The sequence below is a fragment of the Thalia democratica genome, chromosome 2, assembly GCF_965202585.1.
Source record: "Thalia democratica chromosome 2, ktThaDemo2.hap1.1, whole genome shotgun sequence".
NCBI classification, from domain to species: Eukaryota; Metazoa; Chordata; class Thaliacea; order Salpida; family Salpidae; genus Thalia; species Thalia democratica.
In genome coordinates, this window is record NC_139166.1 from 71,056,546 (window position 1) to 71,069,766 (window position 13,221).

The 13,221-nt window shown below is 28.1% G+C and overlaps 2 protein-coding genes across 2 annotated transcripts; both read right to left on the minus strand.

The window, feature by feature from the left end:
• Positions 1–13: 13 nt before the first annotated feature.
• Positions 14–1,616, minus strand: LOC145850013 (sepiapterin reductase-like). Its single transcript, XM_082955150.1, has one exon. It carries the CDS (start codon positions 1,602–1,604, stop codon positions 813–815), a length of 792 nt encoding a protein of 263 aa, XP_082811276.1. The 5' UTR covers positions 1,605–1,616; the 3' UTR covers positions 14–812.
• A 1,341-nt stretch (positions 1,617–2,957) lies between these two features.
• On the minus strand, positions 2,958–5,968 carry LOC145828910 (structure-specific endonuclease subunit MUS81-like). Its single transcript, XM_082936655.1, has 5 exons — positions 5,766–5,968; positions 4,695–5,405; positions 4,249–4,413; positions 3,635–3,799; positions 2,958–3,298 (listed from the first exon to the last, which is right to left on the minus strand). The coding sequence occupies exons 1-5, from the start codon at positions 5,966–5,968 to the stop codon at positions 3,082–3,084; spliced, it is 1,461 nt and encodes a 486-aa protein (XP_082792781.1). The 3' UTR covers positions 2,958–3,081.
• Positions 5,969–13,221: the final 7,253 nt, after the last annotated feature.

Here is a 13,221-nt window from a genome sequence, read left to right on the forward strand (position 1 = left end):
TTAAAATGTCGTGTCGATTAAACTTGTCACTAAATAATAAAACACGTTAGAAGAAAAATAAATTTGGAAAACAAGTATACTAATTAATCAACTATAAGCAAAACGTTACGCGCTTTTAAAAAAATTACTGAAATAAACTTTAATTGCTATGAATTTATCAAAAATGTTTAGAGGAGTCATCTTTTTTAATACTATTTAGTTACATACAAACAAAATTCTTAAAAAAATTTAAGTTAGTAAACCTTAAAAACTTAAAGACTATTTGATTTAGAAAGTATCAATATTAGATAGTACATTTATTATTGCTAAACTAGAAGCATTTTACAAATACCATTTAAAATTATAAAAAAATTAAGTTTAGTTAAAATATTAAAATAAAGTTTGCATAATTAATAAAAAAATATTTTTGAAAACAAATTCTACAAGAGTTTGAAATCCCTTACAAAATAATTAAGCATACAACTACACCATCATTTTTACCTAAAAAAACAAAACAATAATAAATTATTGCGCAGCTCCCATTAACACTGCAAGCTTTGAAATCTTATAACATTACATAGTTAAAAATTAATTTAGAAATTATCTCAACTTCAATTAAGAAACCATTTAAAATTACAGAGTTGAAAAAAAAAACAACGATAGCTAATATTATATTAAAAAAAATCAAGTAAAATAGTACGTTTTTAGTTAAACTATGAAATTTTAATCAAAAACAATGTAACAACACCAATAAAAATCAAGTATATAATCGCAAAATATACAGCAAAATTATTTGACTACAAGGAATTAAAAGTTTCAATATTCATATCCACTCATACGTCGTAAACGTCTATGTGAGCGCCATTCTCAAACTGCCCACCACACAGCAGCTTCAGCATCTTTACTGCCGACTCCTCGCACGGCACGCACTTTCCTTCCCTGATCAATTTCCTCACGTGTTCGGTGTTTTCCCCTCCCACCTTGTTCTCCGCGCACTCGTCCAGCATCTTGGTCGGCATCGGCCCCGGCGACCAGTTCAGAACTCTCAGGTCGGGGTTTTCCCCGCTGATGACTTTAAAGAGCATGTCTCGCGCCGCTTTTCCCGCGCAATACAGCGAGCATCCCGTTTGCGGCTGAACGGCAAAAAGTGATGAGACGTTGACAATGTACTTGTTTTTGATGTCCTGCTTGCTTATCTTGTTCAAAACGTTCGAAGTGAACAGCAGGCACGACGTGATGTTCAGGTTGAAGTAGTCGGACACTTTCTGGTGGTCCAGTACGTCCGCTACGGGGTCCGTGCCACCCAGCGTGGCAGCGTTGTTGAACAGGAAAAAATTGTCGTGGTTGGAAATGTGTGAACCAGGAAAGCACTGATTCACAGCTTCGGGGATTCCCGCCAAATCAGACAAATCGTAAACCACCTTCACAATATCAACCTTCCTGCCTTCGCAAGCGCTCCTTACCTTCTCGACCGCCTTGCTCATTCTGTCCTCGTTTCTTCCCACCATGACGATGGTTGACCCGTCGCCCACAACTTTCAGCACCTCCTCGCAAACGGCCAGGCCGAACCCGCTGGTGACCCCGGTCACTACCACGTGCGAGCTTCCTTCGAACTTGAACGACATTTTTACGATTAATTAAATTTCTGGAGAAAAATATTTTTGTTGTGTTTTAACTGAAGAAATTGAAAATACTGCTTAACTGTTTTCGCTTTTTTTTTTTGAAATTTTGTAGCTTTTCTACAGCATTTTTATGTCAGAATTGCACAGAGCGTCACTTTGGCCCTATGCACTTTAAGCCCTCTCAATTTAAGCTTGTAAGTTTTTATGTTATAATTCTTAAAATAACCGTTGTCCTGCATAAGTCTGCTTAAAAGAGTCTAAAACCCCTTTTATGTACATTAAATTTTTAATACTTCATCGAAAAAATCTGATTGGGCTTAACTTTTATTATTAATTAAACCTCAAGTGACGACCCGTTTAATTCTGACCTCTTACCCGTAACAACAATATTTTGAAAAACATATGTAAAAGAAAACACTTAACGAAACTTAGCTACAGTTAGGTAAACATTCGTATTTATCTTCACAAAAATAAAATTGCATTACTGCAAATGGAGGTATTTAATAATTTTTTCCAGCTAAAAAGTATAAAAAAGTCAAACACTTTATTATTTTACATTAGATAGTAAACAACAACAAAACTAATAGCAATAAGAAAATAAAAATTTAAAATATATGTTCTTTATATATATAAATATACTATATTTATACAAAATAAGTATAAAAAAATATCAAGTGCTTTTTACTTTAAAAACAAATAACTAAACAGTAAATAAATGCACTTTTTTAAAACTAGTAAATATACTATGATTCGGCATTATCATAAAAGAATTGTACAATAAGTGAAAAAATTTGCATTGCTTATAAAGTAAACATTTATCAGAGAAAAGTACATAAGTCTAACAAAAAAAGCTTGTTTGCCATATAGAAGCATTTTGATAACATATATAAGATTTTTTTTAATCAGTACTAAATAAATTTTTCTTACAGCTTTCATCTTATTATAATATATTTTATTAAATATAGTACATTGTTTGTTTTAAAATGTGTTGACATACTGACTTTTCTTAATAGTAGATAAAAGACAAACTGTTTTTACAAAAAAAAAACATTATTTTATATATAATCAAGTAGAACAATCAACAAATAAAAAGTATTTGTTACAAAATTATTAGGTATTGGCCGTGATCAGTATACTTTCAAATAAATATAAAGCACTACTTTTCAAGAAATTTTAGTGAATAACTAAATTTTACAAAAACATCAGTAAATCACCAACTTAAGTAAAGAAAATTCTGTAAAAGATTTGGTTTATAATTATGTTCTACAAGTAAATGAAATGTTTTTAAACTCAAAGAAAGCAAAACTTAACTTTAGTATCAAAAACAGCTTTTAAATGGCTTATTCATTGCTTGTTTTCACGTTTAACCATCAAGTAAACAGTTTTACTCATATAAACTAGCTAAAAATTTTAATAAATGAATAGCTATGTACTTTTGAAGTGACTTAATTATATTATTAAACTTCTTAAAACAAAATTTTCACGTGTTGAACATCATGTATACAGTTTTGCTCAGCGCCTTGCCGATCTTCCTGTTCATCACCCCGAACTTCAAGTTGGCCAGCAGAAGTTCCCCGTCACTGCAACTCTTGTAAGCTCGGTGCAGCGACATCGGTGTCGGGTAGACTTCGGTGATGGACTCGGCCTTGTCGCTGGACAGCGACGACACTTGCATCAGCTGCTTCATGAACATGTACCTTGTGGTGAATTAAAAAATTATAAACTAATGAAGTGCTCTTAAGTTAAGTATTGTAAAAATTTTTAATTTGTTGTATATGTTTTTAGGTAGTTTTTTACAAATTTTGATATAAAAACATGAACTTGTTTTAAAACAAACGTTTTACTTTAACTATTGAAAATAGCCTAAGTATATATAATTTATATTATGTATACTACTTACTATTATAAATTAATTTAAAATTTAAATATAAATTTGGTATAAAAATATAAATTAATCGTTGAACAAACGTTTTACTTTAATAAACAAAATAACCTTAGTATATATATTTGTTAAAACTGATTTAAAATAGTACCTCATTGTTTGACCCGCGTTCTTCCTACAGTTCTCGTTGAAAGTTTTGAACTCCAGCAAATTGCAGTCGGTTGAAGTTTCGTGAATTTCTTCGGTGTGTGAAACCGCGTGTAGTGTTTTGCCTTCGTAGAACTCCTTCAAGTGTTCGGTAATGCATTCCAGGTACCTGTGCATGTTTGAAACTTAGTTAGAAAATATAACATAAAATAAATTTTAAAATAGAACACCTAACTTGCAAAAAATATTGATGACTATGCTCCAAGCTTTATTTGAAATACTTTTAAACTGTTTTGAATTTTTTTTTTAATATTCTTTAATTTGCAGAAAATAAAGTTCAATTTTTTATTTAATAATATTATTAAACTAAATTTCAAAATACAACCTTTTTTTAATAGCAGTTAATTTGTGGAAAAAAACTGACTAAGCTCCAAGCTAGATTTCATTAACATTTACAGTTTCAAGATAGTTTTCAGCAGGAACTTTTATAATGTTCATTGATAATACAGTAATTCTTAATCAACTTGACTTAGTTTAAAAAATATGAAACAATGACCTTTACATTCAATCAATAACTCTAGTTTAGTCAAAACATATTTAACAACATCATTCAATCACCTGCAAGTTTCTTTTATGGTTGCAGTTTGTTTTATTTGAAAGTTCTCAACAATCTGCGTATTGTATATTGCCTGCCTCAGTGATTTTGGTGGGATGCTCTGGTGCTCTATTTGTTTCAAATCTTCCAGCAAATACACCACATTCTTCAGACCACATGATCTCAATCTGTATATTTAGAATACATATTTATGAAAATTTAAAGTTATCAGAAGAAAGGTTAATGTAATATACTTTAGATATTTTTGCTAAATGTTTGATTATAACTAATTAACTAATAAAATAAAACAAATCAAGTTTAACTGTACAACAAAGTTAATTAGATGCACTTCAAAAATAACAAAATATCATTTTAGTTCGAATTTTTCTTACTTGTTAAATTCAAACACAGGAAAAAAAAATCACTTTTATTGCACTTACGCAGGTCAATTTATTACAAAAACCCAAACCTGTTCTTCTGTTCGTGGTACCTGCCATCCACAATCGAAATCGCCAGGTCGGATATGCACTTCCTCTCCACAATGTGATCCAAAATCAACTCCCTGGGGTTCACCCCGCAACAACCCGTTTCCCTGGCAACCCAGCAAAAATCCCCCAACTGGAGATTGTACTCCTCCCACTCGCAGCTGATATTTTTCAGCTCCTTCTTCAACTGGGCCTTCTTCTTCTTGCCCGCCGTCTCCCTGGTGTCGACCATCAGCACAATTTTGAAATTTCCCGGCTTCAAAGTGAAGAGTTTGTCGCACTCGGGGGCTGCTTCGGTGTCGGAAGGAATGTTGAAGTCCACGTCGACGTTGCAAGTTTCAACAGGACTTTCAGGCCTCTTAAAGTTGGTCTTTTTAGGTACTTTTTTTGTGACAACCTCATCGTCTTCAGATGAGGAGAGATTGTACGGATCAGATTTTCTCCCTTTCTTCAGGAGCACACCACTCGCAGCTTGATCACTTTTCCTCTTAGCTGTTTTCTTAACAGGAGCTCTTTTGCTTTCAGCTGCTTTTGGCTTTGCAGCTTTCGTTGTTTTAGTTTTAGTTGTCTTCTTGCCGTCTTTTTTCGAATATTCCTTCTCCAGGTATTCCCACCAACCGCCAGGGACGCTCCTGGATTTTTCCAGAAACTCCCGAGGAGAAATTCCTTCGTTCGCAGCATCCCTTGCAAGCCTCCTGCAATTAAAAAAGTACATTAGAAAAAAATACATGGTAATACAGTTTGTTTAATTGAAGTTAATAAAACAGAAACATTTTTTATGAAGTCATTTGTAAAAAATAACTCGTAAACTTTACATGTGCTACTGAGTAAAAAACATACTATAACAAAATAATTTTATTAATACCATACTTCATTGTGTGTTGACAAGCACTTGACATTTTTACTAACATATTTAAGTTACCTGCCAGATAGATTTTCACTATGCTTTAAATAAAAATTAATCAATAAACTTTTTTCAATGTTAATGTTATTTCAGACTGTAAATAGACAAAAATTCACTTGAAATTAAAACGCTAAAACTCTATGTATCTCACTTGTCCAGCATCTGGCATATTTTGGGCCCGACGTTCTGAATGATGCTGGCTTCGGCGCCGCACTGCAGCGGCAGGGGGTACTTCTTCATGCAGCAGGCGGCTCTGAAGTACGTCCTCGACGACTTGTCTCCCCTCTCCGCCGACTCCTCCTTGAACTCTTTTAAATATTGCAGGAAGAGGTGGTTCGGGGACTTCTTGCTCATTTTGTTTTAATTTTAAAAAAAATCTGAATAAAGATTTTTAATTTTTTAATGCAAACTTTTTACTTTTAGTTCTTCATACTACTACTTCGAAAGCTTTCAAACAACATATTAAAACTAAAATTGAAAATAAACTATTTCTATAATGAACTGTGAAATTAACTTATTTAAAAAAAATATCTAAATGAATACTTTTAAATTTAAAAGCTTGATATTTTTTTGCTGTGAAAAATTATGCTTTGAGTGTATATAAGTGTATACTTTAAATGCTTTGAATTATTCAGGTAAACATTTAAAATGTTTTTATAAAACTTTTCTACATTAAGTTAAATTTTGATGTTTTCTGTATGTTAGGCTCGAAGACTTTTTGCACTTTTTTTATTTATAAATCTAGATAATCATTTTTCTACTTAAAGCTTTAGAAGTTTTATAAAGATAAATTACTTTTAAATTAAATAAAGTTTTGCTTTCAGTTAAATGTACAGTTTTTTTTTTAATGTGTGAGTAAACTATGCATATTTAGTGAAACAGAAGTTTATTAAAATACAATGTTTCACCCTATTGGGATTGTCAGTTATAAAAGTTCTTATTTAATAAATATCTAATAAAAAAATAATTAGTTAAGACCCGAGAGGATTAGGTAGCTTTTTACAAGTTGGTCTTATTTTGCATATTTTTACCTCAGATACCAGAAACTTTTTGAACCTTTACAAAGTGTCTTTTTTTTGAAATATAAGGGATAAAAGTTGGGGAGTTTAAAATATTATATTTGGTAAAAACAAAAAAATATAAAAAAAAGGTTATTTTGTAAAAAATAAATCTTCTTTTCAATTTCTAACCAGCTGTCTTGAACTTTTAGTGGAACATTATCTTTTTATTAAAAAAAAACATAGACATGTAAATCTTATTTAAGTTTAATAAAATTTCCCCTTTTAAGCTCAACTAAACTCAATACCCTTAATTCTTTTTAACACTGATAAACTAGTATTACAGAAAATGCATTTTTAAGTTTACGTATTATTATTTATTCAACTACATTTAATTTTATAAAAATGTTTACTTATAAGGGATAAGTTATTGGCAAAAAATGGCTTAGCTTTAATCACAAGTTTTAATACAATTAATTTCACACCAATTGAAATTGACAACCTTAAAACTAAATTTATCAAAGGTAAAATTAAGTACTTAAAACTTACTTTGTATCAAGGAAAAAATCATCAAAAATTTTATCATAGTTTTTATAAAACAGGATATTATAATTGTTTTAACTTAAATGTTCAAATAATGTACAAAGTTGATTTTAAAATATGAATTGGCTCAATACCAAAAAATGTCGGATCCCCCTTTTATGCCCTTAAAACATTTTAAATATAAATAATGTGTAAAAAAAATAAAGAAACACTAAAATGAAAACAAAAAAAAACTTGCTAAAGAAGAAAAATATTATTTACAAAGTGGTTTTTTTTGACTAGAAATGATGCAAAATTTTAAACTTAGAGCTTCAATGTGGATATGCTTCAATGACCACAACAAAATTGTTATTCATAATTTACAAAAAAATATATAATGAAAATCAATAAATAAGGAGTTGTATAACTTATTTTTTTCAAATTTGTTTTCATATAACATGAACAATTTGTTTCCCAATTGTTTTTTAACTTTTTTATCTAAACCTATAAAACTTATCTAATTTAGTGGTATGATAATAATTAACAATAATGCCTTTTTCAAAAGATGGTAGACTTCTTTTTTTATAGTAAAGGGCAAATAAAACTTTGAGAAAAAAATTGGTCTTGCTGTGGCCTTAAACTTAAAAAATAGGTAAGTTTTTAAAAATGTAGTTCTACAACAAATAACATACATTAGCTAAGTTACCAACAATGACTAGTAAAAATAATCTTTTCTAAATTACTTATTTAAATCTAAGTAATAGTATTAGGGTGGCCACTGGTTTTTGTGATATTTTTCATGTTTTTTAAAAGTAGGCATTCTTGGATCAATTTTTAGTTTAAGATAAAAAATAAATTAAATAGCATAACAACAATAAAACAATACTGTAAAGCTAATTTAAATGTGTTTTTTAATAAAAATATTGATGATGATGATAAAACTTGTTTATCTTTATGATAGATTTTTCGTGTCAATCATAATTTTACTACTTAAAATGTAAAAATTGTTTAAAATTCCAGATTTTTTTAATATTTCTCCAGTTCAAGGTTTTTTAGCCTAAATTGTCAAATTCAAGGTTTTTCCACGACTCTGGGTTAAAGGACATTTTGAAAAGTAACAAAAGAGCTTCCACATTTAACAGACCAACTTAACAATTCAGAGCAAAATATACAACTAAATTTAGGTTAGTTCAGCCATTTTCCCTTCAAGTTTTAAACTACTGATCATAATCTTAAACTGATTACATAACAAGTACAAAATTTTAAATTACAGTTAATTTAATTTTAATACATTTTTACTAAAAAGATAACTAGTTGAAATTAATAATGTTTAATCTATGACTGCTTACTTTTTAAATATTTTAATGGTTAAATTTAGTTACCTTTGACTTGAGCGTTTCCATACTAATGTTCTTTTGTTTTAAATAAGTTATTATCATATCAGACAATTATTTCTGCCAAACACATTATGCGACAATGAAGTCATGGTAATGTCACTTTTTATGTTTTCATATTATTAATTTAACTAATTCTGTTTAATTAGGCATAAAATTAATATTCTATAAGAACACTGTTAACATGAATTTGTAGAAAACAATTATTTGGTACTTCTCAGCTTGATCGAAATTATTGCAAAATCAGAAGTTAATGAAAAATATTATTGTTAAAAACAAAAACCATAAAGCAAAATATAAAAAAAATCAATGAAAAATGAAATATTTACGTATGATATGCAATTGAATTGTTTTTTTCTGTATCTTCTCTAGCAAAACAGCTGGGCTTTCTCCTTCTAAATAAGGTTCCATGTATATGTTTAATAAATGAGAATGCAACAACAGTTATTAAAATAGTTATATAAAAAGTTTTGAAAAAAAATTGTCATTTGCTTTAAGGATACAATAGTTTTTTATATTATTCAAAAAAGTGTATATCAGTAAAGCATTTTTGCTTTGGTAATTGCTCCAACTAACAAACATGTTTAAAAAAATGTTTTTGGTAGTTGAATGAACATTATAATAACAGAAGGCAGTAAAATATTGATTGAAAGAAACTCACTTTACAATCATTTAATAAGGATGTAATAAGTATTTTGAAGTTGACTTAGTTTAAGAATTTTACTACCGCATTTTTAATATTCAAAACTGAAAGATAAATTACAAAACCAATAGTTTTTTTTGGAACATTAATTGAATAAAAACAGATAAAAGTGATATTTCTTACTTTAGGGTTGCCACTCTTAGAGTCAAAAAAAGGTTTTGAATCATCCTGAGTTCTTTAAAATCTTTTAAAATAAAAACTTTTTATATTACCATTAAAAATCAAGTTTTTCAACAAAATTAGTCAAAAAATAAGAACAATTTCAAACTTAATAAACTGATTACTATTCAAAATCTAGAAAAAACTGGTCTGAGATTTTCAGAAATCTAAAAACTTTCCTAAATTTTTAATAAAAAACTAAACTTGCCCGAGTCATCCTGGTTTTTTAAAAGTTCAAACTAGCCTGAGCTGTTCTGAGTATGTGAAGCTTGCTAAATATGAGGAAAAATAAAATTATTAAAAATTTTACAGTATAATGTCAAGAGGGATAAGGATATTTTGTACAAAAACTAATGATGAGCTTTAAAACTATTATTAAGTTTCAAAGGTAATAAATTTAGTTATGAAAAAATCAAATTCAGACAACACAGAAAGATGAAACACTTTTCTTAACAAACTTAAACTTAATGCCAGCATCGATTAACTTGTCATTACTGAAACTGAATGCTCTGACTTCTTTTTCTTTTTTCTGTTCAACATTTTTTTTACCACCTTTATACATGTACACTAAGTCATCCTTATCAACTGTATATTTAAATGTTGTGTTGTTTCCATCTGTTGAGTAAGGAAGCATACCTTCAGTGAAATAAAAATACTGATTTTTCACATCAAAAACTAAAATTATCTCATCAGAACAACATACTTTCATAAATAACTTGTGTGATTTTTTGAGAAAAAATAATTCCCTAAACACCTTATTTTGCATATTTTCAATGCTTTCTTTATTGGTCAAAACACTACCTGTTTCATATTTCAAACTACCAGTTAATTTTCGGTTGCTTAAAACTGTCATTGCTTCAACACAAACTGTGGCTATCATAACTGTATCAAGAAATTCTAAAAGACTATTACAAATATAAAATAAGTTGTGGGGTTTATAAAATATATACAGTTTTCTATCCTCACAAATTGAGAAATAAATAAATATGTGATAATGATTATTAGACTTAGACTTGTCTAGATCAGTAAGAACAAATGTTTCTGTTTTACAAATTTTAATCAGTTTTTCATTACTTGTTTTAAATAATACTGATAAAGAAAAAATCAAGCTTTTTGCATTATATATTGGTGTAACTACAAACAGGTTTTTGTGGTCAGAACAAATTCTTGAATATATTTTATAATCAACCTCAATTTCATAAAACTTTCCTGTAACAAGGTCGCACTCAAGTAATACTTCTTTTGGGTCAAAAGTTTGCACAATTATGCTGTCTCTAAAGTAGTGTAAACCAACATTCCTGCAACTTGATTGGAAATCATATACATAATCAGGCTCATCAGTAACCAATCCAAAACAATACTTTCCATTTACACTGTAATCAAATTCTGAAACATATAAGCCTTTAACAGATGGTCTACCATTTATTTTGAACTTTAATACCTTTTCATTAAATTCTTTACTTAACATGGGATATTTCTCCATTAGGATTAGTTGCTGATCTACAGTTTTACTGTTTAAATTATGAATGAAATAATCCAAACACTTTTGGCTGAGACATTCAATTTGCAGATAGTCTGCTACTTGGAATATTTCAAATAGAGTATCATTAGAAAGGCAGATGGTGTCTGTACTCACATAGTCAATCACTTGTTTGAAATAATCTGCACTTATTGGGATACAAACCTCAATGAACTCAGATTTGTGGTCTGCAAAAACATGACTTTGTAATTGACTTGGAATAATGTGATTTTTCAAGCAATTTTTCTTTGTTCACCACAAACACGTGATCTTTATTCAAGCGGACTTTTAACAATTCTTCAATCTGGTTATCTTGATGAGTGGCAACACTGTCATTGTCTGTTACTAAAGAATTGTAGTTTTGCATTGTTGAATATAACTTTTTTATTAAAATGTAGTTACTTATACAAACCTGCAAAAATTTTGAATGAGTATACATACTCATAACTGATATTTATTGTTTATAATTAATTAAAAAATATTATCAAATATATTTGAAATTAAACACCATACAACTCTTTATTTATGTATATTGTAGTATTACCAAACTTTACAAAAATGCAAAATATTTAGTAAAATTCCTCAATAATTTTATTATAAATCTAACTGATTTTATTTTATTTTAATGATGTTAGTTATATTTAGTAAAAACTTTTTAAAAAATAATTTGCAGTGTATAAAACAGTAAAAATCCAATGTTATCTAATTTAAATATCTTAAAATTAAAACAAGTTAAGTTTACAAGAAACTATGTAATAGAAAATGTTAAGGAAATAGGAGGGTTTGGCACCTTAACATGTACATCTTGTTTTAAAGATCTTTAACTTAGATTACATATGGTTTTTAATTTTTTTAACTGCTAACTATTTTTTTATTTTGCAACAAAATTGGTTGCAAAATGACAAAATATTGAATATAAATCAACTAGATTACAATAAAAAAAATCTGTACTGAGATTATTAAAAAAGTTAAAACTAGCCTGAGTTTTTCATAAAAACCAAAACTACCCTGAGCCAGCTTGAGTTTAAAAACAAAATTTCAAAACATCTGAGTTATTCTAAGCTATCAGAGATTTACAAAGATTCAAAAATATTTTGAGTTATCCTGAGTATAAGACAACCCTGATTATTATTGATATACTAAATTAAGTTATTTTTAAGGCAAAATTATATTGCGAAAATAAGTTAACAATTTAAACATGTAATAAACTCGTTTTAGCAACTAAAATACCTAGAATAAAACACTTTTTTCTACCCTATAAGTTTATTTTAAACAGTTAAGATATTTTTGTATGGCTACTTTGTGTTCTGTTTACTACTTGAATGAAATAAATTTAAGTACCCCCTTTTTCCAATTACAATTTTTTTTTCTCAATTGTTAACAAAATAAACCTCAATAAAAAAATTTTGTAGACTAATGTAACAGAATATCAAATTGCATTTGATAAATTATTATTTTTAATGGATAACTCTAGAATGTGACACTTGCAAATACAACTGAAGTAATTTAAATGTAGTTTAGATAGAGATAACAAAGAGCAGGAGAAAATAAAGTGAAATCAAAAAAGCTTGATGTAATAAATTATCATGAATAGAGATATGGTATACATATGTTTCTGATGAAAAATGTTCAGTTTTGTTACAGTAAGATTAAAGTCAAGATCTTCTAGAGTCTAGATGTTCCAGAGTTGAACCTAACTATTATTTATATTGTTCAATGTAAAATTCTTTTTTTGAACAACTATATTTCTAAAAGTTTTATGATTTAAAGTTATATTTGTCTCTAAGATATAGTTCATATGTAAAAGATTTGATTCCATTTAAAGTATGATGTCCGTTTTATTACTGTTGGATTGTGTTTTTGTTATTTTATATAAACTGTTTCCACTAATTGTTGTGCCTAGTTAGTATAAGTATTTACACACTAGCATTTTGTATAATTAAGTATCATTTGGTTATAAGTTTAAAATCAATTATGAGTTATAGTATATGTTTAAAGCTTTTAAAAGCATAAATAAATTATAAAAATTATCAAATCTCTATAATACAAGTCCATAGCTACATGTGAAACAAAAATTTTTGTCTACAACATACTTTGTTTGAATGAACATAATGCAATCTTTTTATACTCAGAAACTTATGATATTCTTTAATGATCACAACACAATAATTATTTATTATTGACAAAAATTTTAGTTTGGAAAACCAATAAAAATGTACTTTTTATATAAACTACTTTTTATTTGAATAAAGAACATTACTAAACTTATATTATTTATAAAGGTTTCATATAATTTAACTATATACAGCAAA

Excerpts from the sequence above, each read along its gene's own strand:
- LOC145828910 (XM_082936655.1), bottom strand. The coding sequence starts at position 5,968 with ATGAGCAAGAAGTCCCCGAACCACCTCTTCCTGCAATATTTAAAAGAG. Across the intron at positions 4,414-4,694 it reads TACCACGAACAGAAGAACAG|ATTGAGATCATGTGGTCTGA; the intron begins GTTTGGGTTTTT and ends CTAAATATACAG. Across the intron at positions 3,800-4,248 it reads ACCATAAAAGAAACTTGCAG|GTACCTGGAATGCATTACCG; the intron begins GTGATTGAATGA and ends AAACATGCACAG.
- LOC145850013 (XM_082955150.1), bottom strand. The coding sequence starts at position 1,604 with ATGTCGTTCAAGTTCGAAGGAAGCTCGCACGTGGTAGTGACCGGGGTC.